The sequence below is a fragment of the Sceloporus occidentalis genome, unplaced genomic scaffold (genome assembly GCF_023333645.1).
Source record: "Sceloporus occidentalis isolate IW3139 unplaced genomic scaffold, rSceOcc1.0.p SCAF_6, whole genome shotgun sequence".
NCBI classification, from domain to species: Eukaryota; Metazoa; Chordata; class Lepidosauria; order Squamata; family Phrynosomatidae; genus Sceloporus; species Sceloporus occidentalis.
This window is the reverse complement of record NW_028316986.1, coordinates 89,286,423-89,314,378: the sequence shown is the minus strand read 5'-3', so window position 1 is coordinate 89,314,378 and position 27,956 is coordinate 89,286,423. Positions and strand designations below refer to the sequence as shown.

The following is a 27,956-nucleotide window of genomic DNA, read 5'->3' as shown; positions in this document are numbered from 1 at the left end:
AACCATTAGAATTTAAAGTATCAAGTCCTCTAGATTAGGAAATCCAGCAGAACCAGATGCTTCTTACCTCTTGTGTTCGAAAGGGATGCATTTTTTACACATGATTTGAGAGATGATGAGGAAACTGATTTTCCCATCACCAATTTCATTTTGGTGATGGCTCATGAAGGTTTACATGGAAAATAAATTGTCAAAAGAAAACAGACAAAACACAGAGTACTCAATTTATTTCCAAATACAATTTAAAATGCCAAATAAACGTCTGCGTTCTACAATTTACTGGAAACAAAATTTATAGCATGTATATTATTAGATAAATAATTCCATATTTCTACAAGGTTAGCACTGTTAAAAACAAAGTGTAGCCAGATTCCCAGCATTAGCTGGAATCTATTACCATCCACATGCAGCTTTTAAAGTGCTGTGTGAACTACAGGGCAAGAGTGCCATCTACTGGCAATATGTTTTCTGACTGCAATTTGGCTACATAAAAATTATCTCAATGTTTAGTGAACCTCTGAGTCTTACCATGTTGTCATTGAGGCTTAATATATCTGATAGACTTTAAACTACACTTCATGTGTTCCTCTATCTCTTGATATAACTAGACAAGTAATTGTTGGTTGGTTTTCTGGCAGCTTGTATTTTAAAACTTTTTTCTTCCACAACCCTATGATTCTATTTTAAAATGAATCCCATTAAGAAGGAAAAAAAAAACAAAACAAAAAACAAGAAAAGTAAACATTATAATCCTGCCAAGGGGTGGGGTGGTGCTATCAAAAAGTCAGTTATAGGTAAAAAAATAAAATACCATAGTTAACATATGTAATGCATCAAAAGTACTATACAAGAGTGTAGTAAAAGTAGATTACAGTACAATGGCTCTCACCCAAAGACAACATTCATAACTCAGTGGCTAAAGAAAGGGCAGAAAATCATTGCAGAATAGATATATAAGCTATGGTTGTTTGTCTGGGCATACAGTTATTAATAAAAGACTAACCTCCACTCTCAAGAAAGGGAATGTTGATTAACATTTCTGATGCTGAAAGGAGCCATATGACATTTCTCACTTACATCTTTTCTGAAATATTTCTCCAAAAGTTATCATTTTTGGAGGTGGGGAACTTTGCTCACTTCCCTTCTTTGTATGTATGGTAGCATCATACTGAGGCATATAAGGAGAAATAATGTGAATGCAATGGCATTCAAACATCAGGCAACTAATCTGATCTGGCACTGCAATATCATTAAGGGCAAATGAAGCCTAAGAAATATGCTTCCCATATGCTTCCCATGTTTCATGTTTCTTCAGTGAATACCTGTTAGAAGAACAAAGAGTGTACACTTGTTGTTGTAACCTTTTGCTCTAAATTGCAGGCACTTCTCTATCTTTTATACCCTGCCACCCTTTTGTGGAGTGAACACTTCACTCCTATTTGCAGGTTATGGCAAAAATAGCTGGCTTTCCTTGGTGTAGCTTGCCTGCAGGATAGTTAAAGATACAGTATTTAAAAGTATTCACAAGCCCAAAATACTTGTGTTTGTCATATATAAAAATTGTGATCAATGGCTCATAGGTTTGGGAACCCCTGCTGTCCTTTCTGCAGTGGGTAAGCTACATTGGATAGTCATTAAGATACTACAGTAATAGAAAAAGTAAGGCACATCTCAAACAATTGGAAGAGATATAGTTTGAGTCAGAGTGCTGTGCTGAAATGGCAGAATGAACATCACCATTGCCCATATCCATGCACTCTAATTGTTTTTCCCATTTGGTACCAGGTTTGGCTTCCCTTTTGCCATTCTTGGCCAGTTTTGTTAACTGTCTGCACTCCCCCTCCCTCCCCTAGTAATTACTGCCAGGAAACATCGTGCCCTATAGCAGGAATAAACTAAAACCAGTCTGGGAAGAAACTCTGAACATAAATAAGCAACAAGAACAACACATGTCTGATTACAGCAGATATATAGGAGGAGAACAGGGCTGACCAGATGCTAGACCATATGATAAGCACCAAGAGTCATGGAGCAGTATTAAAAAATGGGCATTTATATGGTACAGCTGGCTTTGCATAATCTTCTCCTAATTTATGAGGCTGACGCATCTGGTGTGTTGCTGTCACTCTATCAAATTCCAGTGTCACCCCCCCCCCCCCCCGCTCCGGCATGCACATTGTATCTTTTTTAAGTATCAGGTTTTAAATAGCTGCCCTTCCAGTTAGTAAAATGGTCTTAAAATCTGGTAGGTGCATTGTTGCTAACCTATTGTTCATAATACCTTCAGCTGTGCACATATCATCTTCTAAGAATAAACAAGACCTTGTGGGGTTTCCTTCCTGATTTACATATTCCTTTTCATGTTACAGATAACTGTTTACCCAATGGCTGGTGCTTTCTTCCCAAAGGAAGTTGTTCACATGCAGCCATGACTCAATGCATTCTATTCCCCAATACAAAGAAAGAAGATGATGAAGTGCATTTGATCAGAGAATATCCTCTTTTCATATCAGGGGGAGGTTTCTATACAGAGGCATTAAATGTGGATGGTGAAGAGACCTAAGAAGGAGACATTACATGATTGAAGGAAACTAAGTCATATGAGAGACAGTTGAATGAATTGGGTATGTTTAGCCTAGAGAAGAAATGATGGAGAGGTACAGGACTGCTACCTCAGATATCTGAAGGACTGTCAGAAGGAGCAAGTTGTTTTCTGCTGACTAAAATTTAGGAAAATCATCTTGACATCGAGACCTATTTGATAGTAGAACAGACTGGCTCAGAAGAATAGCAGATTCTCCATTACTATTATTTTTAAGAGGTTGGATGGTAACCTCTCAAGGCTACAGTAGCTATGGGTTTCCAGTGTTGACTGGACTAGATGATACCTTATGTTCCTTCCAATGCTATATTTCTATGATCCTGTAGTTGTGCGTAGAGCCATGCCAGATGATTGCTATTGTCAATGTCTGTTACATGTCTCAACTTTTTTATGTATGGGAAGAGATGCTGCATTGTTCAGCAGTCCCTTTTCTCCTGAAAAGTCCTGCAGTCCCAACTCAGGGGATATGGGAAGCTACAATGGCAGCTGGATATAGTAACAGAGAAGAACGTGAGAAGGACTGAAGATAGCAAACTTACCATCACTTGTTGTTTGTTCTGTTCAACAAAACATTTCCACACATTGTAAAATAGAGGAACAATATATCCACCCAATGTCAAAGGCTGCAAACTACTGAAGTGCAGGCTCTGTTACTTCTTTGGCATCAGCAAGTGCAAAGGGCAGGCATCATAAGCCTACCTAGCATCTAATTAGCTATCTTATCAAGATTAAAGTGTTTACAAATATTTACATAGATATCTGCAATAGCCAAGGGACTACTTATAGTTTTCAGTACTGTTTTCTTACAAGGGGAATATCTCCCATGGGCATCTAGCACCCTAGGTAATCAGTGAGTCAACTTCAGAGACTGAGTCTTTCCAATGGGGCTTGTCATAGCCGGATATGTTTCGGCAGCACATGGGTGGCTGCAGGTTTGCTTTGGCAAAATCCACATTTTCAAAAGTGTTGTCCATTTCTTCTGGATCACTGACAGATTTAAAATAATTGCCATTGTCTGCAGAATTTTGTTCTCCTTCAGGGATCCCCACAATCATGCTTTCTGGCATGCTTTCCATGATACTTTCCTCTCCTGTTTTACTTAAAGCACCCTGGGAGCCATAAGGATCTACTTCTGTGCCACAGTTACTGAAGTCAGTGGTGTTAACCTCGCTCATGAAATCTACTTGTTCCAGTGATTTTTCATTATCACATTCAGATAACACTTGCTTATCAGATGATGATGTTATAAAAGAAAAAATTCTGGGTTCTGAGTTTGTGTCGATATTGTTGACCTGGTTCCTTACCACAGCAACCTTTAAAAAAAAGAAAGAAAAAAGAACAATCAGTTGCTGCTTACATTTTCAGAAAAAAGTCCCACAAATTATTATCAATCAAATTAAAATGATGAGTCTGCAGTACATCAATCTAGTGATTCTCTATATGTTCCTTGGTTCTTCCTCTTTGACATCACCATTCCTAGTTCATTCTATAATGATTCCTGCAAAGCATAAGCAATAATGCCAGAATTCAAACAGGGTTTTTTAATGACACATCTTCTACTATCTGTAGAACTGGAAAGGAGGCAGCTCTCCTCCATAGCCTTCCCTCTGCACCTCCTGAACTCTGCATCTCTCTGATTCAGAGGATAGGAAAAAGGAAGTTGTATTGCACCGCGGGTCAGCACAATGGACCCAGCAAAAAGCAGGGTTTTTTTTCCTCCACAGGAGTCAACATTTTGGAGAGGGCTTGCTTTAAGATATAAGTATGGCACTAGGGGAAAGTAGGACTTTATTTAGAAGGTTAACTGGCAGAAGCTTGAAATATACTTATTCACCCTATCCAACACATTTAATTCATATAATTATATGATAAATAACATGCTAGCATCACTACTGCTCTTGGTTATCTGAGGTTTTGTACCTCCTCATTATATTATTACAAGGTTGAATATCTGGAAATTTTATTTTTGTTTTTCTGTTAACTGAATATTGGATTAAATCTTTATGGAAGAATGATTATAAATCACAAGTATCATATTGAATAATTATAAAAGACATTACAATTGAGTTGAAGGAAGTAGAATGGAATGCTTCATATAAAGGAAAGGGAATTATAAGATCATAGGAAATCAGCTCTGAGAGGGAGGAAAGTCTAACTAACCTGAAGGTTAAACAATATGAGTTTGTTTAATACGGTATTCGCTGAGATATTTTATACTACTGTGTAATCTGTTTTTAATTATTAAAATATTAATTAAAAATAAATATAGCACTGGAGGAAAGGTTCAGTGACAATTTAGAGTCTGCCTAAGAAGAAGAAACCTACCCATATCACCCCCTCTCATATCCTTTATGCTGCTCCTTCAAAACCCTTTCCAAAAGGGTGCAGATGAGACTCTCCTGAATAGCAGGGGTGGTATCAACAGGGGCTGCAATTTGGAATGGCCACCAACTGATTTGAGAAATCTTGCACAAACACTTCACCTTGCAAAAGGTTTCTCCATTTAATTTTTGTCACTTTCCCCTTCTAAAATACTAACTAAACTATTCCAGTGTGCCTTTTAACACTCAGGAGAAGCTTTCAAGTATTTTACAGGGGGAGGAGAAAAATTGGACTATAAGTACCACCTTTATCTTTGATTCAATTAACAAACTAATTCAAAAATATTCATACCAAAAGGGTTCTATTTTTAGCAATTCTTTCAACACATTTTTCATATAAATTAAGAGGCAAGAAACGCCTTAAGTTTAGTATTCAGTTGGCATTCAAAACAGCAGATATTTGATCTAGCTAGTCAATACCTTTTGCATCATATCTCTAAAATACAAAATCCTCAGGGCAAAAGACATCATCAGTTACTGCACTTCATGGCTCTACTGTGTGAAATGGCTTTCAGTTACCAGAGTGAAGCAGTAACTTGGGGACATTCACTCAGGAGGAAAGACCCTAGAAAGATCTACTGTGACATTCTGAATAATGCTAAAGGAGCCGGATGTATGTTGGTGGAGTACATGCCAACACTGTAGTAACAAAAGGCCATATTAATTGAATCTCTCTTAGGGATGTAAATCTTCATTTCTTTCATTCTTGTGAGCAAGAATGAATAATTTTGACAATTTTCTTCCCACTTTTAATTCCTTACAATGCAGTGGTTATAATACATATGTTGCAGGTGCTGCTTCATGGGAAAATTAAAATGGCGACTGCACCATGTAATTTAAAATATGTCAGCCCAATGATCCTGCCAGCATCACCGTCAGACTAGATCCTGCCTCCCACTGGTATGCTGGCTCAGGAGGAATTCCAACAGCAAACTGGAGGTATTGTTTTGTGAGATATTAAATGGTAACCATGTCAGTAATCCAGTTGCTCTTAGTCAACACTCCTCTTAGCACTAGAGTAAATGCATTTAAAAGGTTGCAGCAAACCCACTAGAAGTGTGGTTGAGAATGTGCTGGACCTGAATCCCAGAGTTGCTTGGGGAGCAGTTTTCTTTCCTTACTCAGTGAGTGCTTTTGAACACTGTATGTAATCCATTTGTATGCAATTGTACTGGTCTAATCTTTGATAAGCTGCTTTGAGAGCTCTTTTTTTTTGTTATTAAGACATTATGCAGAATGACAGATTCTTTGGTTCCTACAAAAAGACTTACCAGAGACTTGGGAAGTTTAATGCTTTTCTTCTTCATACATATGAAGATTATTGTAAGGATCACCACCAAAACAAACAAGCCAAGTATACCAAGAATTATGGGAACAGTTAAATCTACAAAAATATTAAAAAGACAGACACGTTGATATATCAAGATTTCATCTACCTATTATTATTACATTTCATGCACAGGACAAAGGTTAGACAAGACTGCATGGAAGAGGGCCTTCTCAGCCATAGCACCACAACTGTGGAATGACCTCCCCCTGGAGGCCTGATTGGCACCTACACTTATGGCATTTAGGCACCAGGTTTAAACTTAGTTGCTCATCAAAGCCTTGAGCATTATTAATTTAACCCAAAAATGAATGTACATAGTTTTAAAATCTTTAAAATCTGTTTTTTTATTTATTACTCTTGGTTAATATGTTTTTAGCATAATATGTTTTTAGTTTTAAACTTTCTAACTTGTTTTAATGCTTTTGCAAACTTCCCTATAATCTTTGATTTACGCCACCCTTTGTTGGCTGGATCAGGGTTGTGGCAACCGCACGCCACATCCCCAATCTGGCATTTTCCTAGCACAAAAAGAAGTGGCAAAATGCCGCTCCTTTTTGCGCCAGAAAAAAGGCACCCCCTTTGCTGCCGCCACTCTTCTCTGTGCCTGTGGTGTCTAATACCTGCATACAGGAGTATTCCCATGCTGCCCGTGTGACTCTGGCTTGGGGATGGAATCAGGATGTGCAGTGTCCAGCCGCCAACCCCCCCCCCCTCAAAAAAGCTGGTCCGCTTTCCCCCAAGGTTGATATAGGGTGTGGTATAAATATAAAGAAGAAGAAGGAGAGGAAGAACAAGACGAAGAGGACTACACTTCCCAAATTTAACTTTATTCCATTGAAACTCTATCTATTTTTAATTAAAGCCCTTGAATAAACCAGATGTTTGACATGTGAAGGCCTTCAGAACAGGAAAGATTGATCTTTCACAGTGGTGCCTGACAAAATTATGCTTTAGCACGATTGTATCACAAGCAGAAATCTTTGTTTGGTAAGACTCAAAACCTATTTATGTTAGTTGCTTCTCTAGAGATTGAAGTACGATGTAGTATGTCAGAATAAATTCTTTAGGTTGGATATAAAGACTGAGCTGCCTCTGAATAACTTTGAACCTCCTGTTAAATCAAATGTTGACAGTTTACCTGATTGATGTTTAGAAAGAACATCAGTACAGCTTTCTTTTGATTCTTCACCTTTTACACTATAGCCTTCAGAAATGCCATGAGCTGAGACACAGTAGGAAGTATCCCACGAAGGAATGTGGAAATTTATGGTACAGTTTTTGTGATTGCATCTTTCTGTTTGAAATTCTTGATGCTATAAAAAAGGAGAGTACTGATATTTAGAACATTAAAAAGAAACTATTTCTGTTTACATAAATGAAATAGATAGAACAGCAAAGGTCCCTAGCCGATTTATATACTTTTGAAACAATTCATTGTTCCTGATTTATCAGCTGAAAAAGAGAAAGCCTCTTTCTTTCTATGCATTTTGCTTTCATTTAGGCATACAGCTGTTCTTTAGTTAACAAAAGTACCCACCCTGATCTTGTTCTCATCAGTTCTGACTATTCTTAACTTACGGTAGTTTTGTGGCATTTTAAAGTATAGCAAATACTTATGGCACAAGCTTCCACGGGCCAGAATCCACTTTATCAGATGCTTAAATTCCTCTTCTGGTTTCAAAATAAAATAATTCAACAAACTAGCTTCTGGACATTTTCTTTGATCAGTTATTTCTTAAGTGTTCAGTTGCACTATTGCTGACTCATATCGCAAGAAAAGAAGATTCTGCTTTCTATGTTATTCATGCCATTTCAATACTGTTCTCCTAATCTTATTTAACTTCTCATTATGAGATCTGCTACTGATCTCATCTTTGTCCTGAGTCTGACCACTCCTGTCTTCTTTCTACTCCATATCCCTTCGTTCACTATTTAAAATATCTACACAGAAATTGTACAATCAACAGCAAAGAACAACTGAAAGAATTCTAAAACATAGCAAATAATTCAAGCAAAACATTTTAAACAATTTAAAATCATATACAGATTCAAGCCAAGATCTTTCGATCACAAAATCACTGGTGAAGAGCCCCACTTGAGCTTGGAACTGAAATTAACTTAATGTTGGTGCCAACTGAATTGCTAAGGGGAGGGCATTCCACAACTGGAATGCCACAGTAGAGAAGACCCTCCCTCATGTCTCTACTGGTAGGAAATTAAAGATGGCACTTTCAGGAGATCTCAGTGCTCGGTCAGAAATATATAAGGAGAGGCGCCAAATATCAAAATCCCAAGATATTAGGACTTTAAATGTCACCAGCACCATGAATTCAGTCAAGAAGTATACTGGCAACCACTGCAAATGTTTAAATTTGATCTCATGAAGTTTCTGTAAGCTGTTCTTGCCAGTAGTCTAGCTGCTGCATACTGTAGTAGCTGCAGCCTCAATGTTGTTTTTCTAGGGCAACCCCTACAAAGTACATTGCAGTAATCTAACAAGAAAGTTAACTGTCACATGGCTTTTCATTTGCTAGTACATTCACTTTAAACCTTTGCTCCTTGGTTTTAAGTGATTACATATTGCTGCTCTTCATTCTCTCTCTCTTAATTTCACTACTACTTCCTCTGAACAAATCTTGCCAAGAAAACTCAATGGTAGGTTCACCTTAGGGTCACGATAAGTCAGAAATGACTTGAAGGCACACAACACACACACACACAAAGAGAGAGAGAGAGAGAGAGAGAGAGAGAGAGAGTTCACGCCTTTAATATTCCCACCATGCTCCTAGACTGTTTCTCCCTTTGTGCTAGGGTTACATAAATTATAGTTGTAACATACCTCTTCTCGATTTCCTTTTTTCCAAAAGGACACTATGTATGTGAAGTCTGTGAAGTTTGCTTTTATGCTAAGTGTACGCTTCTTGCGATATGGAGTGAGAGGGTGTTCAATATCAACTTGGATTTCATGACCAAGAACATAGAGGTTAAGTTTTGGTGGTCCTATTTGACCTGAAACAATTGAAAAATTTCTATTAATATTAAAGGTTATAGTATAATAGTATAATACTGAGCTAGTCTGGTACAGTAGTTTAATGGTTGGACTACTAGGATTCTGGGAGACCAGGGTTCAAATCCCCGTTCAGCCATGGAAACCTACTGGAGAATCCTGGGCAAGTGACACTCTCTTAGCCTCAGAGGAAGGCCGTCGCAAACCTCATCCAAAGAAATCTTGCCAAGAAAACCCCATGATAGGTTCACATTAGGGTGAGAAGTCACCATAAGTCAGAAACTACTTGAAGGCACACAATAACAACAGTATAATACAGTAATCTAATAACAAAGCTAGCCCATTTCCAAAATTAAATAGACTAAGAAATTACTGGTATGAAAAGAAGTAGTATGAGAAAATCTCTGTCCTTCCCAGGAGAAATGTAGCCAAGAACCCAGTTCTATGGTTTAATAGTTCTATAACTAAAGAATCCAATTCAGAAAAGAAAACGTCTGAATTCTGGACAGCAGGAACCATGGAGGTCAAGGACCCGATTAATTATCCTTGTATTGCCACTGCACCCTTCTCTCAGCTGGAATACAATGCAACAGGAGTCAATTCTTAAGAAGTCTGAACTATAATACAATCAGCCCTGCATATCCATGGATTCTTTATCGAAAGAGTCAAGCATCCTTGGCTTGAAAATTTTCAAAAATATAAAAATTCTAAAAAGCAAACATTGATTTTACCATTTTATATAAAGCACACCATTTTACTATCCTTTGTATTTAATGGGACTTGAACATCCATGGATTCTGGTAACCACGGGGGGTTCTGGAACCAAACTCTAACAGGTACCATGGTCCTGGAACCAAACCCTAGCAGATACCAAATTACAGCAGCTTTACAAAAAAATGCAAGGCAATCTTTCCAAATATTGGCGCGTTACAGACCGCCCCTTGGGGCGGCCTGTAGGCACTCCTTTCCCTGCCGGATCGGGGCCTCAGCTGTCAGAGCGGCATCCTCCGAGGCCCCGATCCGCCACTTTCCAGGCTGCAGGGAAGTGGCAAAAGGCCGCTTCCCCCTGGCCTAGAAAGGGGTGTCCTTGGGGTTTCATGCCCCAAGGACACCCGACGGCAGCGGGGAGGAGGAGAAAGGGGGCCCCTTTCTCCCTTGTGTCACTGGCGCATCCGTCTAAAGGCTGCGCCAGCGACGCAAATCGCGGAAGGAACTCCGCTTCAGAGCTCCTTCTAGCACCGCGGAAAGGGTGCCTTGTGCGGCACAAAGACGTTACATCCGCGCCGCCCCATTTGGAGGTGGCACATTCATGACGTCGTAATGGCGGCCCCTATGTGTATAGGGCGCCGCCATTTTGTACATCCTGGGGACATACTAGGGTTAGGTGCGTGCACTTTCCCTAACCCTAGTATGTCCCCAGGACGTATTTTACGCCCGTCTATAACGGGCCTATATTTCCCAAAAAAGCCCCCCCCCCCCCCCCCAAAAAAAAAAAGGCATATCTTCACATGTATGCCCCCATTGAATGGGTTTAGGAATATCCCACATCTCAATGTGGCATGCCTTTTCAGTGTTTTTAAATCTCTGACAACTCTTTCTTAAATAGAAATCTCCCCAGGAGGTATCATCACAATATATCTCTTAGCTTTGTCCACCACAGCTAAGACTCCTTGGTCTGTCTGCGCTACCGCAGAGCCTGTACAGACCGGCATTATATACTGGCATGGGGATGGTGTGGCAGTGTGGCGTATGTATGCCAGCTGCCCCCACACCGGCATCACACCGCACACCCAATCACGGCAGGGGGCATCACAGTGCTCTGTTGGCACAGCGTTTAAATGAAGTGCATAAAAGGAGTGCCGAAAAGCTGCGACGGCAGCTAGGCTGCCCTTTCTGCAGCAGGAAAAGGCTTTGTGGCTTCTTTTTGTGCCATGGAAAGGCCAGATCAGGGCTATGGTGTGTGGCTGCTGTGGCCCTGATCCAGTGAGGAAAGGGGCAGCATGGAGCCACCCCTTAGGGGCGGTTTGTTGATCCCCTAGGTCTCTTATACCTGGTCTCCAAATACACAGCAGGGAAGAATCACACACAGACAGAGGGGGAAGGGTTTCAAGCTAAGGGCATGGAAAGGTGTTTTTTTTTTTTTTTTGTAGTACAGCTTCCAAACAAACATGGAGTTAGGGAATTATATTTTTAAAAAGTAACTTTTCCAAGCTTTGAAGAAGTAGCTATTGAGGAACCATTTATTTTCTGTTAACTGCCTCAGGTCATCAGAACAAGCAAAGCCATTACAGGTAACTCCAGGGGTGCCTGCCGGGCAGAATACAATAGACTTCCTTCTCATGTACTTTTTCTTTTGGCCTGACCTCACGAAACAACACTGCTCAGATTAAAGGCAGCATGCATGGCATTATATCTTACTAGGCAGGTGCTGCTTGTTTCTATTTTTAATAGAGCAAAAATCTTCTGTCAGGCAGCCAAAGGAGCCTGAAGGAGTCAGTGCGACTGTTGGTTTGATAGTCTTGTCTACCCAAGGAGCAGAGTAAGGTGGAACAATTCTTTACTGGTAGAAAGGGCTGTGTCACTTCAAAGAGGAGATATGGGATCACACTTATCAATGCCCCACTAACTTACACTTCTTTCAAGCAGAAAACCTACACAACATGTTCTAACACAGGCCACTTCATTTCTCCCAAAAGTGCTAGGATACCATATATACTCAATTATACTGACCTCATGTATAAGTTAAGCACAGGTTTTGGGGCCAAAATTATGGATTTTGATATGTCTCGTGGATGTTGAATGTAAAATTTAGGACCATGTAACAAAAGATGTAACGGATGAAGGAAAAGAAAACAATGCCAAAAAAATCACAAAATTCCAACAGGCATAACTGTGCTCATACTAAAGGCTGAAGGGATGAGAAAGCAGACAGGAGTCAGTGCTTACAGGACAGATTATACTCTTGCTTTTGATGGTTCCTTTGTAAATAAGAGTTAAAGTAAAGTCTTTACATTGACCCATGGATAAGTCAACTAGGTTTTTTTGGAGTCAATTTTTGACTAAAATTTCTAAACTTATACATGAGTATATACAGTATGTTGTTGTTTTCCCAAATGACAGGGCTTTTTTATGGAAGGAAAAATTCAAAAATATTAACCCAAAATAGGAAGTGTTACAGTTGACTTTAAGACCTTAAAATTTTACTGCTTCATTCATTTGCCTGTTGCATTGTGGATCAAATCCATGATGAACCAGGCAGCATACTGAGGTTTGACATGGAAAGTCCCAGGCTAAAAATACCTACATATCAACGGAATTTACTGAATTATTTTGGATATGGGAAATTTTTAAACACCTAGCCTGCTTCAAAGGACTCTTGTGATGCAACATGGTGAATTGACTGAAACAATAGTAAATACAGACAACATATAAAAACATTCACCATACAAATTCTAAAATCATATTTGCAGAGTACACCAGGAATACTAACAAGTTAATGTCATTCAGTTGTTGTTAACCAATCACTGCAACAGAATGTTATAAACATGTTATAAACCTTAAATAGATATGCCCAAAATTTAACAGCTAGCCCTCAGTTTCTTCAGGGGTTAGGGGCACAGAATCCCTGTGAAAGTGGGAAAACGATACAAATATTTTAAGCCTCTCCCCCACAAACATGCATGCTATTGGCTCTGCTGCTGCAAAAATCTCCACCTCTGCCACATTCCAGTGCTTCTGCATCCTAGGCTGGTGACACTGTTGCAAAAATCTCCTGCAGTGTCATCATCCTTCTGCTTTTCCTTCTCTTCCTTCTCTCTGTCTCCTTTTCTGGCCCATACTTCTCTTTCCTGTCTTGGAACTATGACACCTTTGTGAAGTCGAAGGCTTTCATGGCCGGCATCCATAGTTTTTGTGGGTGTTTCGGGCTATGTGCGAAAATAATTTATTCCTGACGTTTCACCTGCATCTGTGGCTGGCATCTTCAGAGAATGCTGACATGGAAGAGAGTTGAGTATATATATTGTGTGACCTTGGATAGGGAGGAGTGATTTCCATGTGAATCTGTGTATTGTTCTGTTGTTGATGGCAAGGCCTCAGGGTGCAAGGATATGCAAAGAGGATTAGTGTCTGCTTAATTAGTGATCATTGTTTGCTGGGAAAACCCCTGACCCTGGGTGGTTTTGCATTTGCAGAGTCCTGATTTTCCTGTTTTTAGGACACCTTTGCCTTACTCCCAGATTGCTTCCACTTCTCAGTCACCTTTCTCCTCCTCCTTGATTTGGAGCTAAGCAAAAAGTTCTCATGTCATTGTTTGCTTACTCGCTCACTGGCCAGAGGAAAGGAAGGGAGCATGTGAGCACAGATGCCCAGAAAGGAGCCCCTGTGGCAAGAGGCTGCTGCTGGGTTGCAGCCACCTCCCAGGATATCTGCAGGATGCCTCCTGCCTGTCTCCCAGCTGGCCTTTTGTACTAAAAACTTGGTAGGTGGAGATCTCCCAGTCCTTCTGCTTTAACCCAGCCATGCCTGCCTCCACCATTGCCACAGGGCTGTGAGAAGAACCTTGCTTTCAGCATTCAATCCATGTTGTTTGGAGCTATAGCAGAAGGATTTGCATGTGCCTGGGTTCAGTTTGGAAGGAAAGGAAAGACAGATGGAAGGAAGGAAGGAATAATGGAGATATTGGTGGAGAGCCCCTCTTTTCACCCCATGGGCCTTTCTTCTTGCTCCCTCTTTGCATTCATCCCATGGCCAAGATTTCCTCCTTGGCTGCTTTATGCCTGTCCTGATGCCCCCCCCCCCCCCCCCCGAAAAACAGCCCAACAAAGCCAGACTCAGGCAGGCAGAGGTATCTTGGTCCTTCTGCTGTAACTCCAAACAAGGCTGCTGCTTGGAGTACGATAAAATGCAATAAGCATGCATCCTTATATAAAATAAGGGGGAGCTAGCACCTGAGCCTGCCAGGGTGGGGGGTAGGTCAGTAAAAACATGATGTCTCCTGGGCACTTTTGATGGCCTAAATTACTTGCTCCCAAGTGAGAGCCAGCTTTGACAAGAGGCCATGTCATGTAATGGCTGGAGTGCTGGATGAAGCCAGCCCAGGATCTATACATTGCTAGGGATACATCTACACAGGAGAAATAATACAGTTTGATACCACTTTAAGTGCTGTAGTGCCATTCTATGGAATCCTGAGAATTGTAGTTTTACAAGGTCTTTAGCCTTCTCTGGCCAAGAGTGCTGGTGCTTCATAGAACTACAAATCCCAGGATTCTGTAGAATGGAGCCATGGCAGTTAAAGTGGGGCAAACTACATTATTTCTACAGTGTAGAAGAACCATCAGAAACACAATGCACTCAGTGCATTATTATACTGTATAATAATAATAATAATAATAATAATAATAATAATAATAATGCACTCAGTGAGATTGCATACTCTTCAACTGTCCCAATTTAGCAGGGACACTCCTGATTAATCCTCTGTTATCCTATCTCCTGGTTGGATGGGGGGGGAGGGGAAAATATCCAGGAAAGCCAAATTTGGGTGGGAGCAAATCTCCTGGTCCTTCCTCTGTAATTTGGCTGACACTGGTGCTGCCTTTTGCAGTCTCGGACCATGGGAAAAACCCCACTCTTGGCATCCAGCCTTCCGTTATTCTCACTTGGAGTCACAGCAAAAGGACCAGGAGACCTACACCTGCCCCAATTTGGATTTGCTGGGCTGCTGTTCTTCTCTGTCCTCATCCAGGAATGAGGCCACTGAGGAGGAGACCTTGGCTGAGGGATGGGTGCACAGGGGGAAGCAAGAAGGATTGCCTGCCTTTGGGGTGAAGGGGATGCCTGGCACCAAGCCCTGCCCTCCCTCCCTCCCCCTTTCATTTCCTTCCTTCCGAGCTGAACTTGAGTGGGTACAGATTTCCTGGTCCTTCCACTGTAACTCCAAAAGTGGGGTTCTTCCCACAACCTTTGTCCATGAAAGGGGGTGCTGGTGAAGGGAGGTGCATATGGGTTACAGCAGAAGGACTGGAAGACCTGTGTCTGCCCAAATTTGTTTCAGAAGGCTAGCTGGGGGAAGAGTGGGGATGTTTCGCGTCTTCAAAAGAATTCTTGGCAGGCAGCTATGGCCCAGTAGCATCCCCTCACAACCGCTGCTGGGGCTCCTGCCTAGGTGTCCACACTTCCCTGCATGCACACTCCCTTCCATGCCTCTCTGGCTGGTCTGACCTGCAAACAAGCGATGCCACCCTTGGGAAAGCCACAATGGCAGGAGAACTCTGCGCCAAATTCCAAATCAGGGTGGCTGAGAAATGGAAACAGCAGCAAAGTGGGGAGGCAGTGGCAGTGGTAATGGCCTGGAAGCAAGGCAGTGGTGCCAAGGTGGGAAAGGGCAGTATGGGCTGAGGTATGGGTCAGGAAAGGAGATGGAGAGGAGTAAGAGTGGAAGGGGGACAATGACACTGCTGGAGCTGTTTGGAGCAATGGCATCCTAGGAGGCAGAGGGGAGGATGGCTTACAGCCAAACTTACGAATAATCAAATCCACAAAAGAATAACCTGCAAAAATTGAGGACTGACTGTATTACATAATTAAAAGCTGGTACATATTCAAAATTTAAAGCTATATGTTTAAGTGGCAACTTACCATTCCTGTATATATTAAATTGTTGTGACTCTGTATAGTTAGATTCTTGTGGTCCATCAAGAGCTTTAACTCTCACCCAGAAAAACACACACTGTTCAACTTTGTGTGTGAGGTCACAATAATGCTGTGATATGTTCACACAGCTACTGAATTCCAAGTAAACACCATCTGAAAAACTGTATCAAAAGTATACAAAATTCAGGTTCAAAACATTACAAATGTTGTCAAAACTGTAAAGGAAGTTTGCATTTGTCACACATTTCATTACAAAGTGAAAATCAAAACTGAATGAGCACACATTTAGAAAACGCACTACATTATAGCTTAAAATCAGTATGTCTTACCCATAGCATAGGAGTTCTACAACAAAAAGAGGTTCTGAGGATAAATCTTTGTAATCCCACCGCACAGAAGTGTTGAAATTAAATGATTCTATGATAACATTAGTTGGTTTAGGCACTGAAACAAAGAAAAAGATTATTAATGCCATGTTCACTGGAAGACCCTGGAATTCAGATTGGGTCACATCAAATATTCTTATTGTGCCTCACTATACATTGGAACTCTCATTTGATGTCAAAAAATACATGACATGCTCAGTGCAAGTTTTTTTTAAAAAAAGTCTAACATATCAGCATTAAATAAGAAAACAACCAGAAATAAATTTATGAGTATATCAAAAGTGTGTAAACTGAATATATATGTGTGTGTGTTTGGGGGAAGGTTGCTATATAAAACTGCACTTTGCCTCCTGCCTCCAGATATTATACTTCATACCTAAAACAAAAAGAAATGGATGATCTTTACACTTCCAAAAAAAAAAAAAAAAAAAAAATAGAGGGGGGAGGGTAACTACAAATATAGATGTAGGTATCTTCTGCTTATCTGGTTTTTGTTTTTTGGATTCCCCCCTCCCCCCAAACATATAAAAGATGTAGCCTGGTTTTCAGTTTACCTTTTACCCTTACTAATAAATAATTAAACGTTTACAACCCTTTATAACATCACCCTGATAAAGACTCTGCATTAATTTTTATAACTCTTCATTCCTCAAATAATCTTTGCCCTGGAACAATGAGCATTTACTTAGCATTCTTTCTCAGGTATTATCAATACAACCTTGTCAATTAGTTGGCACTCCATATTTATGGGGGTTAGGGATGTAGGGCCCTTGTGAAAGTGGGAAAGCTGTGAATATCTGTGAAACCCCCCCACCACCACCATTGGGAATCTCTAGGGGGTGACAAGGGACCTGGGAAACAGAGGGAGTGCCACCACAAATGCGGGAGGGGGGGGGCTCATTCACTCTCCCTGCCTCTTTCTCCACCCACCAGCCCTGCTTCTTTCTCCTGCAGCCCAGGAGGCACATGGAGGCACCAAGTGCAGCAAAGGGAGGGAGCCCACTTTCTCTTTCTCCCTTATACACTTTCATCTCTTCTTCTCACCCACCCCACTCTGGACAAACTTGCAAATAATCAAATGTGTGGATGTTAAATCCACAAATGTGGAGGGCCAACTGTAGTTCCTGATATCAACATGCACTGTAAACTTCCCTTTTATATGTGTGTGTGTGTGCATGCGCCTTCAAGTCCCTCGTTGACTTATGATGATACCACAAATGTCCTAGATGGTTTTCTCAGGCAAGGAATAATCAGAGGTGATTTTGCCAGTACCTTCGTCTGAAATACACCCTCCAGGGCCAACTGTAGTTCCTGATATCAACATGCACTGTAAACTTCCCTTTTATATGTGTGTGTGTGTGCATGCGCCTTCAAGTCCCTCGTTGACTTATGATGATACCACAAATGTCCTAGATGGTTTTCTCAGGCAAGGAATAATCAGAGGTGATTTTGCCAGTACCTTCGTCTGAAATACACCCTCCAGTTTCTGACATTCATTATTGGTCTCCCACTCAAGTACAGTACTAACAAGGGCTCACCCTGCTTAGCTTCCAAGATTAGATGGGATCAGGTGCCCTTAGGGTATATTTAGGCTCTGTATTAATATTTTTACAACCCCCCTCCTGTTCTTAATTATGCAGGAATAAATTGATTTATTCACTGACTTGCCCAGACCAATTCACATTTCCCTGACTTTCTAGAAAGTGACAGCCCTGAGGCAGGGACGTAGCCAAAGGGGGGGTTCTGGGGGTCCGGACCCCCCCCCCTTCCATTAGAAAAATGAATGGTGTGTGCTGCTGCACTGCCGCACTCAAGCCCCATTATAATGGTGGCACTTAGTCTGGACCCCCCCCTTCCTAAAATCCTAGCTACGTCCCTGCCTGAGGTAGGACCATGGGATTGTCCATGAGTAGTGGGAACCTCTGGGAGAAGGATATAGTATCAAAGGGGTTATGGATTTAACATTTGTCTGCGGTGAGGTCAAGGAGGTTACTGCTATTTAGACATGCTGATCAGGAGAAAGCCTCTGTGACTCAAAAAGGAAACCTGTTACTTCCTCCTGCACTGGCTTCCTCAAGTTATGTTTTTACTTAAATTGTGCAATAAAGTTGTGACACTTTAAGTTCCAGATGCATCACTTGCATAGTTCTTTGGTTTATCTTGGGCAAGTAAGTGTTCAATGGGATGTAGTTTTCAGGAAATATCAAATGAATGCTTTATTTGCATAAGACTCCTTGCCTTTCAATTAAAAAAAGTGTTACTGTTTGTCAGAAGATCTTCATTATTGCTTGACTTTGATCATGTATCTAGTGCTTCCACCAAAAGAAGGCATTGCACTTATGGATGCATTTCAAAACTAAATATGATGTTATCAGGGGTCTTTTTCACACTCTGTAATTATAGTGATATTATTTCACTTTAATTGTCATGGTCCCATCAAATGAAAACCTTAGGGAGGGGCACTTAGGCTTCTCAGCCAGACAGCTCTAGGTCATACCAAGTTGCAGGTCCCAGGATTCCATAGAACACATTCTTGGAAATCTGTGGAATCATGAAGCTATAATAGTATAGTGCAAATGTGTCTCAAGTGTTCTCATAAGTGGAGCTCCACTCATGGGATTCTCTACAAGCTGAGGGAAGGAAGAAACAAGTAATGTGACTTTTCTGATTTCTCTTTCCTTGTGTAGCCCTATCTAAATAAAGCAACTTTTTTTTAACAGAAAGCAATCTGTTTTTCAATATTCTAAGCAAAATACTAACTGTTGTGGTAAGTTGAGATATATCTCAACCAGGAAGGCTTTTCAGAAAAGTTGTTTCTTTGTGTGTCTTGAATGCTTTCCCTATTTGGCACTGCTTCCCTTTTCTCCACTGTAAAAAGAGTTATGTGTTTATGTGGGTATGTACATATGTAGATATCTCTTCTATGAAACAAATATGATTGCATTTATGTTAAGGAGCCCTGATGGTGCAGCAGTTAAATGCTGGTAATGCAGTGACAAGGTTGACTCAGCCTTCCATCCTTTCGTTTTTGGATTGTGAATTGTTGAATATTGTTTTATTTTAGGATTGGGAAGGGGGGGGGTCGAGAAGGGGATTAATTTTGTATTTTTGATTTGCTATGTTAATTGCCATATATTTTTCATTGTTCTTTTTATTGTTACTTGCTATGTATTTTTTTCTTTTTTGCTATTTATTGCTGTTGTGATTTGTTGTTATTAATATTGTTATTGTTAATTGTGATGTATTTTCTTAACTGTTGTAACCTGCCCTGATTCTTCATGATTAGGCAGGCTATAAATAAATTATTATTATTATTATTATTATTATTATTATTATTATTCATAGACCAGTAAAATGAGTGCCCAGCTTATTGGGGGCAATTGGTTTATGGATTGTAAGCTATTTAGAGAGTGCTGAGTTCACTGATAAGCGCCATAGAAATGTAAATGCTATTGCTATTACTAGAGATGGAAGATGAAATCCTCAAGTCACAAGGCATGCAACCTGCTCCTAAAGAAGATCCACAGATAAGTATGAATAGTGCACTGTCTAATAATGCAAGTTGTAAAAACCTTCAGTTGTTGATATGCTTGTACTGTACATGAAAGTCTGAAGCTGCACAGTGCATAAAACAGGAGCATGGAATGTAAGAAGCATGAAGCAGGAAAAGCTAGGAATTGTAAAACAAGAAAGTGAACATATAAGCATAGCCAAACTAGATGTGAGCAAGAAAAAAAATGGATGGAATGGGGGCTTTTTCAATCAGGTAACTGATTTACTTTGGAAACGGCAGTCTAAAAATGAATTGATTAGCATTAAGCAAGATGCAGCAAAAGCAGTTGGGGGCTATAATGTAAGGTCTGAGTGACTAACATCGATATAGCACACCAAAGAAAACCTATCAATATAACCATGATCCAAGTTTATACTCCAAATACAAAGAGAGGTGAGGAAGAAATGAAAAGATTCTACCCAGGCGTCCAGGAAGAAATTGATCACACACCAAAACAGGGCATGGGGATGGTCATTGGAGAATGCAAAAGAAGAGGGGGGAAAAACCTGAAGTACCAAACACTGTTGGAGAATTTGGCCTAGGATCAAGAAATGAAGCAGGAGAGTGACTTATCAAATTTTGTGAGGTTGACAGTTTTTTCAATGCAAATATATTCTTCAGGACATATTATGAGATGACATAGCTCACTGAAAAAGACAATAATGCTTGGTAAAGTTGAATATAATAGGAAAAGGAAGGCTGCATCTGCACTGCAGAAATAATGCTGTTTGACACCACATGGCTCAGTGCTATGGAATTTTGGGAATTGCAGTTTTATGAGACATTTAGCCTTCCCTGTCAGAGAGCTCTACTCGCAGTTAAATTGGTGTCAAACTGGATTATTTCTGCAGCGCAGATGCAGCCAAAGACCACTTTGTATTGATGCTATAAACAAAATCCTGGCCTGGAGTTTGCAATACCTGCACAGAGCTGTGATTCTTGGAGGTTTTTCATTCACAGGTCACAGTAAATTGGAGCCAACTTGTTGGCAAATAATGACAACAAAAATGTTGGGAAAATGTTTTAAAAATTGGACTGGGTCCCCCAAGTTATGTTTTAGCATTTTCCCTAGAAATTTTCCACTTTGAACTAAGGGAATTATCACATAAGGCAGTGGGGGTACTTATTTACACCAAGTTTTTCTGATATGGGGGACTGGCAATTAATACTTTCCAGTGGGCCAGGGACTGGCACTAATTTTTTGCTCAATAGTAGCACTGTTTAATTCCTGGAAACTTGCCAGAGACCATCAGTTAATGGCCCATTGTTACTTGGAGTAACAATGATCCACACCAACCATACTGAGGGAAATAACTGAAGTTCAATGTTTTAGCTGTTCTCCTTTGGAGTTTAGGGTTCTTCTCTAAATTACTGTCAAAAACACTTTCAAATCCCTTTTTAAATACATTGATTTTATAAAAACTGAAAACTTATTTAAACTATTTCTGCCTTCCACTTTTATATCTTTCTTGTACTGGAGCAATGTCCTAATGAATACTTTGATGCGTTAACCATTTAAACATTGTCTCACTACTGTGGTTTTAAAAATATTTGTTACTTTACAAAAAGCAATTATTCCTCAAATTTGGGTCCTCCAGATGTTTGGGACTGACTCCTTGAATTCCTGATCTTTGGCCATGTTGGCTGGAACCTCTACCAGTTGAAGTCCAAAATATCTGGAGGCCTAAGAATAGAGAAGGACTGACGTAAAGGACTGTCAGTAGAAGAGCACCCACAACGGTTTACATAAGATCAGTAACAAACAAGAAAACACAGAATGCCAGAAAACACAGAATAGTAACAGTTATAAAAGGTGACACAAAGAAACAAGCAGACAAGCAAACTGGGTGACCAGTTCTACACTTATGGGTGCTTCTTTTATTGATCAATGATCAACTGAAAGAGATTTGAAGCTAAATGGAGAAGGACTCTCAGCCTCACAATCTAAAGTGTTAATAGATTTTCACTTGAAATTTAATAGATTGTAGCCTGCCCCTTCATCGTCTGAACAACTCTTCAAAGACCTAAATCTAAATGGTAGACCAAACTACAGCAGATCCAGTGAATTATCAGCTTATAAATCCCATTGATTCAATGTGAGTATTCTACATAGGAACAGAACACAAAACTGGAAAGCACAGTAAAAGAATAAAAGGAGACAGCCTGCAATGTGATGGCCCAAAGATGTCTATTTCTTAAAAAGCTCAATGTGTTTCAACTTTATTACCAAGTGTCCTTTTTCAGGAGCTATTATATAATAAACAAAAACACAGTATATTTGTGGTACTGAGACAACATATCATTCACTTCTAAAAACACATTTAAAAAAATTAATAGTATGTATTATTATACATATAAATATATACATACCTATTATTAGAAATTTCTGGAGGTGCAGTCTGAGTTATCAAAGATTTCTGATAAGTATGTATATATTTATATGTATAATACAAACTATCTAATTTTAAAGAAATTATATTTTTAGAGGTGAATGATGTGATGTGTCAATACTACATATGTAGTAAATGTGTTTTTGCTTGTTTTAAAATTATAAAATATACACATCTGATTCATTTTATACATTTGCCTATACTTAGTTACAAAGTTAACTGGATGTAAAGGGATCTTGTAGCACCTTTGAGACTTGTGAAAGAAGCTGTAGCATAAATTTTGTATACTTGGTCTACTTCCTCAGATGCATGACTACATCTGAGGAAGTAGATCTAGTTAACAAAAGTTTATGCTACAACTTCTTTTGCACGGTTAGGCTCAAAGATGTTCCAAGACCCCTTTGGATACTGATGTTCCAGACTATCACAGCTATGTCTCTGAAGTTACCTGGAATCATCTAATTCTGGTCAAAGGTTGAAAATGTTACTTTTTGGGATTACAGTTCCCAGAATCCTTCAGCTACTATGAGATTTTGGGACATGGTGATTCAAAAAGAATTTTTTTCTAAGCTCAGCTTTTGCTGCCATCATTATCTTACTAGCAACCTTTTGCAATAGCAGCAGAAACAGGAAAGGATGTGAGACAAGCCCAAGGGATGAAGAACAGGAGTAGTCTAAGGTTGAGAGTCAGCATGGCATAGTGGTTGGAGTGCTGTACTATGACTTTGGAGGACAGGGTTCAATTCCCAGCTCAGCCATGAAACCCACTGATGACCTTGGGAAAATCACACACTCTCAGCCTCAGAGGAAGAGAGCAGCAAACATCCTTTAAACAAATCTTGCCAAGAAAGCCCCATGACAGGGTCACCATAAGTCAGGGGGAAAATGACTTGAAGGCACACAACAACACCAAATCTAAGGTTATTCAGAAAGATGCAAAAAGCATTTCTTGCTTCACTGCGAATATAAAGAAAAGGAAGTTCCAACCAAAAAAAGCTATCTAGATTTTTTTTCTAGTACCAAAGTGCATGCATTCTGCCCTTTTATAATTTGCGTCAAATGCCATCATGGATACTGGCTTTCATTTTAAATTCTTAATGAACAGATACACATACCATGTGTCTGATTTCCCCCTCTGTGCTTTTCTAAGTGGAGTTCCACCAGATTTCCAATTGCACAGTTTTATCCAACTGCCCATTTTGTATCCAGCTGCATGCCATTAAAAAGACTTGCAAAGGTGGAGACAACTTAAGTAATATATAACTGATTGTTATGCAATTTATTCCATAATCAGATACTAGATTGTCTGGTCTTTGTATTTCTAAAGAATGTACAGTCACCCCTTCTTTCTCACGGACTTGAGGGTGGTCTTGAATATTCATGGAGGGGTGCCCTCTGTAATTTTCAATGAGGTGCGCCCCCGCGGCCTACACCCCGCATGCACTCAAGGGCGCACATCCCATTCTAGCTTATGGGGCTTGAATATTGGCGAGTCTCCATGGGGGGGGGTCCTGAATGGATCCCCCATGAAAATGGAGGGCCAATTGTATATGAACCATTCCACTCTAGGGACCAAATAAAAGGGGCAAAACAAAATCTTCATATCTTCAGTCTGATTGCAACTAAAACTGAGTTTCTGTTCCTCCAATGGAATCTTACCTCAAGGTATGCAAAAGACAACAACTAGAATCTACGTTTTATGAAAGTCCCATGAAACTGTGCAAAGGTCAACATCTCAAGTTAAGGTGCCTTGGAATGTGAAGTCAAAGGCTTTCATGGCCGGCATCTATAGTTTTTTGTAGGTTTTTTGGGCTATGTAGCCATGTTCTAGCAGAGTTTCTTCCAGATGCTGGCGAAACGTCAGGAAGAAACTCTGCCAGAACATGGCCACATAGCCCGAAAAAACCCACAAAAAACTATGCCTTGGAATGGTTAACTATGAGAAGGGTTTTTCTTGTTGTTGTTGTTACTAAATAAAGGATTCACAGTATGAATCTAGCTCTTCATTGCTGGAGATTTTACTGAACAGAAAAACTGATGTATACCATTTTTCACCAGTCATGCAAAGATCTCGACACTGCAAAATATTCTGGTGATTTCTAGGATGTGAGTAGGCCAAAGCCCAGGCTTTTTGTTCCACATTATTATTGTTTAAGAACTAGGGATGAAATACAGATCATTTCCTTCTGGCTGTGGATTTCTTGTGTACCAACAAATCTTCTCATAAACTAATCTATGAAGTCACTGGAAAATTACACAAACAACAAGAACCTCTATAGCAACAAAAATCCGAGAAGTGCCATTGAGCAAACAGTTGTGCCATGTAGCAGCATACTTCTTGTGACATATTAAACCACATTGGCAGCAATCCTGCACATAGCTAAGGCATCTTTAACTCAAATCTACTTCCTTGTGTGAATAAGCAATAAGAAACTTTTTCTGTGAGATGATCATGTGGGGAAAAGAAAACTACAACACAAATCCTGGAAATCATGAAGTCCTACAGTCAATAAAACATCAACACGAGGTAGGCAGATATTAGCTTGTCATAAAATGCAGCAGCACCTTTAAGATATTGTTTTTTTTTTTTTTTTTTTTTTTTTTTTTGCACAAGGCCTTGTGGATATAAGATCTTCAAACGCAGTACCAAGTGGTATGATTGAAGCCCTAAGGTATAAAACAGATTTATACAGGTGAGGGAATGGGAGAGACTGTAATAGGATCTAGAATGTAAAGTATCTGTTTACTAATACAAGTCAGTTTCCCTAGCTTCAAAATTCTCTCTGAGACAATTCCTACATATCGTCTTCTCAGAGTTTTGAATTCTGGGAAACCAAGCAGATTTATTGCTTTAACACATCAACACTAACTGACCACTGTAAAAATCTGGAAGACCTGTATCCCCTTACCCAGCCCTTTGAAAGTTTAGAGCAAGGCTCATGATTTGCATCTTTCTGGAACCTATTACATTCTATCCCACTCCCGCAACTGTATAAATAGGATTTATACGCGAAGGCTTTATACCACTTGGAACCACATCTGAAAAAATGGGTTTATATCCACAAAAGCTTGTAATAAAATAAAGACCAGTTAGTCTTAAAATCTTAGAGGCAGCATGGTCTGAGTGCTGGACTATGATTTTGGAGGCCAGGGTTTAAATCTCTGCTTGGCCATGGAAACCCACTGGGTGACCTTGGGCAAGTCACACTCTCTCAGCCTCAGAGGAGGCCAAAGGCAAAACCACTCTGAACAAATCTTGCCAAGAAAACTTCATGAAGGCAACAGCAAGTCTTAAAGGTGCTGCAACACTGCTTTGTTTCCTTTCCTTCCTTCCTCTTTTTTGCTGTGAGAGACTAATGCAGCTACTTCTGAGGAAATTGTCATAAAATGACTCCAAACCCATGGCCTGGAAGCACCAGTACTATCTTTCCTGTTGCACAAGAACTGACTACAGACACTCAGTGGAAAAGGAACAGGTCTCAGCTCCTTATTCTGTTCTGTCACGTCTGAGTTCAGCCTTGGTAGCAACACAAATCAGATTCTGGTAAATTCTGACTCATGTTTTTGTCCTTGAACAGACATGAAGCTATAAGACAAACTGGATACATACCAACAACAGGGCACTTATTTAGTCTGATACAATTCAAGCTTGAACACGTTTTTGTTTTTTGGTCCCAGGAAGATCATCACCCTGATCTTCTCAAGGCTGAGATGGAGTCCACTATTCCCAGTTCATACAGGTGTGGAAAAAGGGAACAATAACATGTATGAATTACAGTCGGCCCTCCACATTTGAGGCTTTGACTTTTGAAGATCTGATTATTTGTGGTTTTGATTAATATGTTCTCTCTAGGAATCTCTAAGTCCTCCAGCACAACACTGCCAGAAGTTGGCCACAGAGTTGTGCTGGAGAACCTATGAGTTTATCACATGGGAGGAATTTCTCTTAATTTTGAATGAAAAGAAAGTGGGGCCAGAAGGCATTCGTGTGAATTCGCTAGTTCAGCAAATTTACGTGAATTTGAATTGCGTTCGAACTGACTTCCCATTGCCCGAAAATAGTTTGCCACTGTCCGAAATTGCGTGTGGTAGTCTATCACGCAATAACATTAAACCCCATGATTGCATTTGGATTGTCATTGGATGATACTTCCAATTCCCCTTGTCTGATAATGTCCCTAGAAGTTCCTCTAGGCATTTGTGGGTCCTCCAGCATAATTCTATGATCAACCTCTGGCAAATGTTGCCCAAAGTTGCACTGGAGGACCTGGAGATTCCTAGAGAGGTGTTCTCTTAGGTAAAGAGTATAGTGTTTTCTTCTTTTTATTTGCAGGTTTTCCATCTTCAGAGGGGTCCTTCACCCCTAACTGCAGCAAATGTGGAGAGACCCCTGTAAAGCCAGAGGATGTGTCTGTCCACTAGAGGAATGCAAAGTGCAAACTCAGAAGGGGACACAGCAGGGCAAGGGATCTAGGACTCAGCACAACTTGGAAAAGTTTCTTTATGGAGTGGAGGATTTTTGAAATCATAACCCAAAAGTACTTTCCCCCATGATTTCCAACTAATGATAGACTTCGGGGCTTCATTGTTTATTGGGAAAGGAAGCAATAACTGGCAAGGGCTGAGCCAAGCAGACCAGCTCTTCTGGGGAGGGAGAACCAGAACAAATCCAGGAAAGAGGGGGGAGAGGGGGCATCTTACTTTTCTTGCTATTTATGAACGACATCGAAGGGGGGGGGGGAGGTGAAGGTGAGCATGGCTGCTGACATCTCTGACTGCGTCCGCACTGCAGAAATCATCTGGTTTAACCCCTTGAACTGCTCCGCTTCCATGCTGTGGAAGTCTGTCCTTTGCCGGGGGCACAGGAGCTCTCAGCAGGGACTCCCACAGAGTCCAAGCCCCGGCCATGCAGGAAGACCCACTCAAAGCTCAAGAGTTCACCCAACTAGAAATCCCACAGCATTGAGCCAGGGCAGTTCAAGTGTGCAGACGCAGCCTATGATGAGGCTTTGGAGCTTTTTTCTTGGAGCGGAGGGCCTCCATTTTGTGGAGCCTGGTCTTCCTGGCGACGAGGACCACCCTTCTCCCTTTCCTTCCTTTCCTCTATCTCCTTTACTTCTTTCCCTCTCCTCCCTCTCTTCCCCTTCCTTCCTTCCTTCTCTCTCCAGGACGCCTACCTTTCCTGGGCGGCGGTTCTCTGGCGCCGGACTCCTGGAGGCGAGCCCCGGGCAGCAGGAACAGGAGGAGGAGGAGGGGTGCCCAGCAGCAGAGCGCCCGAGGCCCCGCGGGCCCCATGCTGGCCCCAGAGGCTGTGTCTCCCTCCTCAGTCCTCCCCCGACTCAGAGGCCTGCCTCCCTCCCTCCCACTGCCAGGCCCAGAAGCCCTCCCTTCCTCCTCCGCCCCGCAGAGCTCCACCTCGGGGCCCAACAGGCGGGGCCGGGGCCGGGGCCGGGGCCGGGGCCGGGGCGGACTTCGGGCAGCTGCTGGAGAGTCCCTTTGGGGGAAAGAGAAGGGGAATACACAGGGAAGCGTGTGTTACTGTTGGCAATGTGTCTAGGCCGCGACTGGAGCCCTGAGGCCTTGCAAAGCTTGGGCTGAACCCCCCCCCCCCGACACACGCGTGTTTATTATTCTGGGTGGGAAACTGTGT

General features: G+C 40.9%; 1 protein-coding gene across 1 annotated transcript; it reads right to left on the bottom strand.

Moving 5' to 3' along the window:
* Positions 1-203: 203 nt before the first annotated feature.
* Positions 204-27,637, bottom strand: IFNGR1 (interferon gamma receptor 1). Its single transcript, XM_089530295.1, has 7 exons — positions 27,484-27,637; positions 16,307-16,421; positions 15,963-16,138; positions 9,153-9,322; positions 7,452-7,626; positions 6,255-6,367; positions 204-3,915 (listed from the first exon to the last, which is right to left on the bottom strand). The coding sequence occupies exons 1-7, from the start codon at positions 27,599-27,601 to the stop codon at positions 3,442-3,444; spliced, it is 1,341 nt and encodes a 446-aa protein (XP_089386421.1). The 5' UTR covers positions 27,602-27,637; the 3' UTR covers positions 204-3,441.
* Between the last annotated feature and the right edge of the window lie 319 nt (positions 27,638-27,956).

Excerpts from the sequence above, each read along its gene's own strand:
- IFNGR1 (XM_089530295.1), bottom strand. The coding sequence starts at position 27,601 with ATGGGGCCCGCGGGGCCTCGGGCGCTCTGCTGCTGGGCACCCCTCCTC. Across the intron at positions 16,422-27,483 it reads AGAACCGCCGCCCAGGAAAG|TGCCTAAACCAACTAATGTT; the intron begins GTAGGCGTCCTG and ends TCTTTGTTTCAG. Across the intron at positions 9,323-15,962 it reads ATTTAATATATACAGGAATG|GTCAAATAGGACCACCAAAA; the intron begins GTAAGTTGCCAC and ends CAATTGTTTCAG.